Here is a 1550-nt window from a genome sequence, read left to right on the forward strand (position 1 = left end):
CAGTTTTTCCTGGCTGACTTGCTCGTTTGAGCTAGAGCAAGTGCCGCACAATCGCTCGAGCTGCTTCGAAAAGGTGCGATTGTGACACTTGGCAAGCAGACATCCTTCACAAAGTTGATCTGGATGCTTGACATATGGCAATCCTTTCACCATGCCCTTCCTGGATAATAATCTTAAGCCATCAAAGTTCAAATGCCCAAGTCTTAAGTGCCAAATCCATGATGAATCTTTTAAACACGACTTCAAACATTTTGTAACATCAGTTTGAATGTTTAATGGAAACATTCTATTCTTCGTCATTTGGACTTTAGCAATCATATTGTCATGATGATCTCATATTGAAAGACTATAATCTTTCGTCAAAATATTGTAGTCTTTCTCCAAGAGTTGTCCCAAACTCAAAATATTGTTCTTCATATTTGGCACATAATAGACATTAGAGATAAACTAATGCTTCCCGTTTTTCAAATTGATAAAAATCTTACCTTTTCCTTTTACAGGGATTTTTGTAGCATCACCAAATATGATATTGCCACCAACAGATTCATCCAATTCCACGAACATGGATTTGCTTCCGCACATGTGGTTGTTTGCACCACTATCAAGATACCACAAACTGTTCTCACATGTTTCTTCATCTCTGCATGCTAAAAGCAATGATGGTTCACTGCTTTTAACATCTTCTTCAACGTAATTGACATTTTCTTCTACTTTATTTCTGCACTCCGAGGAATAATGATCGAATTTATAACAATTATAACATTCAACTCGGCTTTTGTCATACCTCCTATCATCATTTGACTTTCCTCCATACGACCTCGAACAATTTTGTCTGCCACGACCTCTTGACAAATTGGAGTTGAAATTACTCCCATCAAACTTTCTTTGACCAAAGTTTCCTCGACCATGACCTCTGAAGCCACCACGTCCATGACTTCTACCACGACCATGACCTCGATAACCTCTTTCTTGGCTATCTTCTTTATCTTCAACTGCAACTTTGATTGAAAGAGTTGTTCGGTTGTCTGTTTGCTCTTCTTGAAAAGCTTCTCTTCATGGGCTTGCAAAGTACCTATAAGTTGATCAACGGACACTGTACTCAAATCCTTTGATTCTTCAATTGCTACAACGATGAAATTAAATTTTTCATCAAATGAGCGAAGTATCTTTTCAACTACTTGCTCATCATTTATCGTCTCACCATACCGCTTCATTTCATTTACCACAGCTAGCAACCTTGAAGTGTAATTTGAAATTGATTCAGACTCCTTCATATGTAATGCTTCATAATCACCTTTCAATTTTTGAAGTCGGACCTTCTTGACCCGATCAACCCCTTTATAAGTATTCTCCAAAATTTGTCATGCTTGCATTGCGTTAGTTGCTCCAGAAATCTTCTCAAAATTTGAATCATCAATGGCTTGATGAATAATGGTGAGAGCCTTTTGGTCTTTCTTTCTATTATTTTGCAAAGTCTCTCGTTGAGCTTGATTCAAAGCCACATCCTCTGTTGGTTCTTCATAGCCTCTATCAACAATCTCCCATGCATC

General features: G+C 37.8%; 1 protein-coding gene across 1 annotated transcript; it reads right to left on the bottom strand.

Annotated features, from left to right (window-relative positions):
* Positions 1-447: 447 nt before the first annotated feature.
* Positions 448-1274, bottom strand: LOC148210745 (uncharacterized). The gene is made up of 2 exons (XM_088125169.1): positions 769-1274; positions 448-718 (listed from the first exon to the last, which is right to left on the bottom strand). The coding sequence occupies exons 1-2, from the start codon at positions 1272-1274 to the stop codon at positions 448-450; spliced, it is 777 nt and encodes a 258-aa protein (XP_087981295.1).
* Between the last annotated feature and the right edge of the window lie 276 nt (positions 1275-1550).

This window comes from Momordica charantia (genome assembly GCF_013281855.1).
Source record: "Momordica charantia cultivar OHB3-1 chromosome 6 unlocalized genomic scaffold, Mcharantia_2.0 BLBB01000006.1, whole genome shotgun sequence".
Lineage (NCBI taxonomy): Eukaryota > Viridiplantae > Streptophyta > Magnoliopsida > Cucurbitales > Cucurbitaceae > Momordica > Momordica charantia.

What these genes read in the sequence shown, in the direction of transcription:
- LOC148210745 (XM_088125169.1), bottom strand. Translation starts at nt 1,274, where the DNA reads ATGAAGGAGTCTGAATCAATTTCAAATTACACTTCAAGGTTGCTAGCT. An exon ending in GGAGGTATGACAAAAGCCGA is followed by an intron (nt 719 to 768) that starts GTTGAATGTTAT and finishes CTCGGAGTGCAG; the next exon opens with AAATAAAGTAGAAGAAAATG.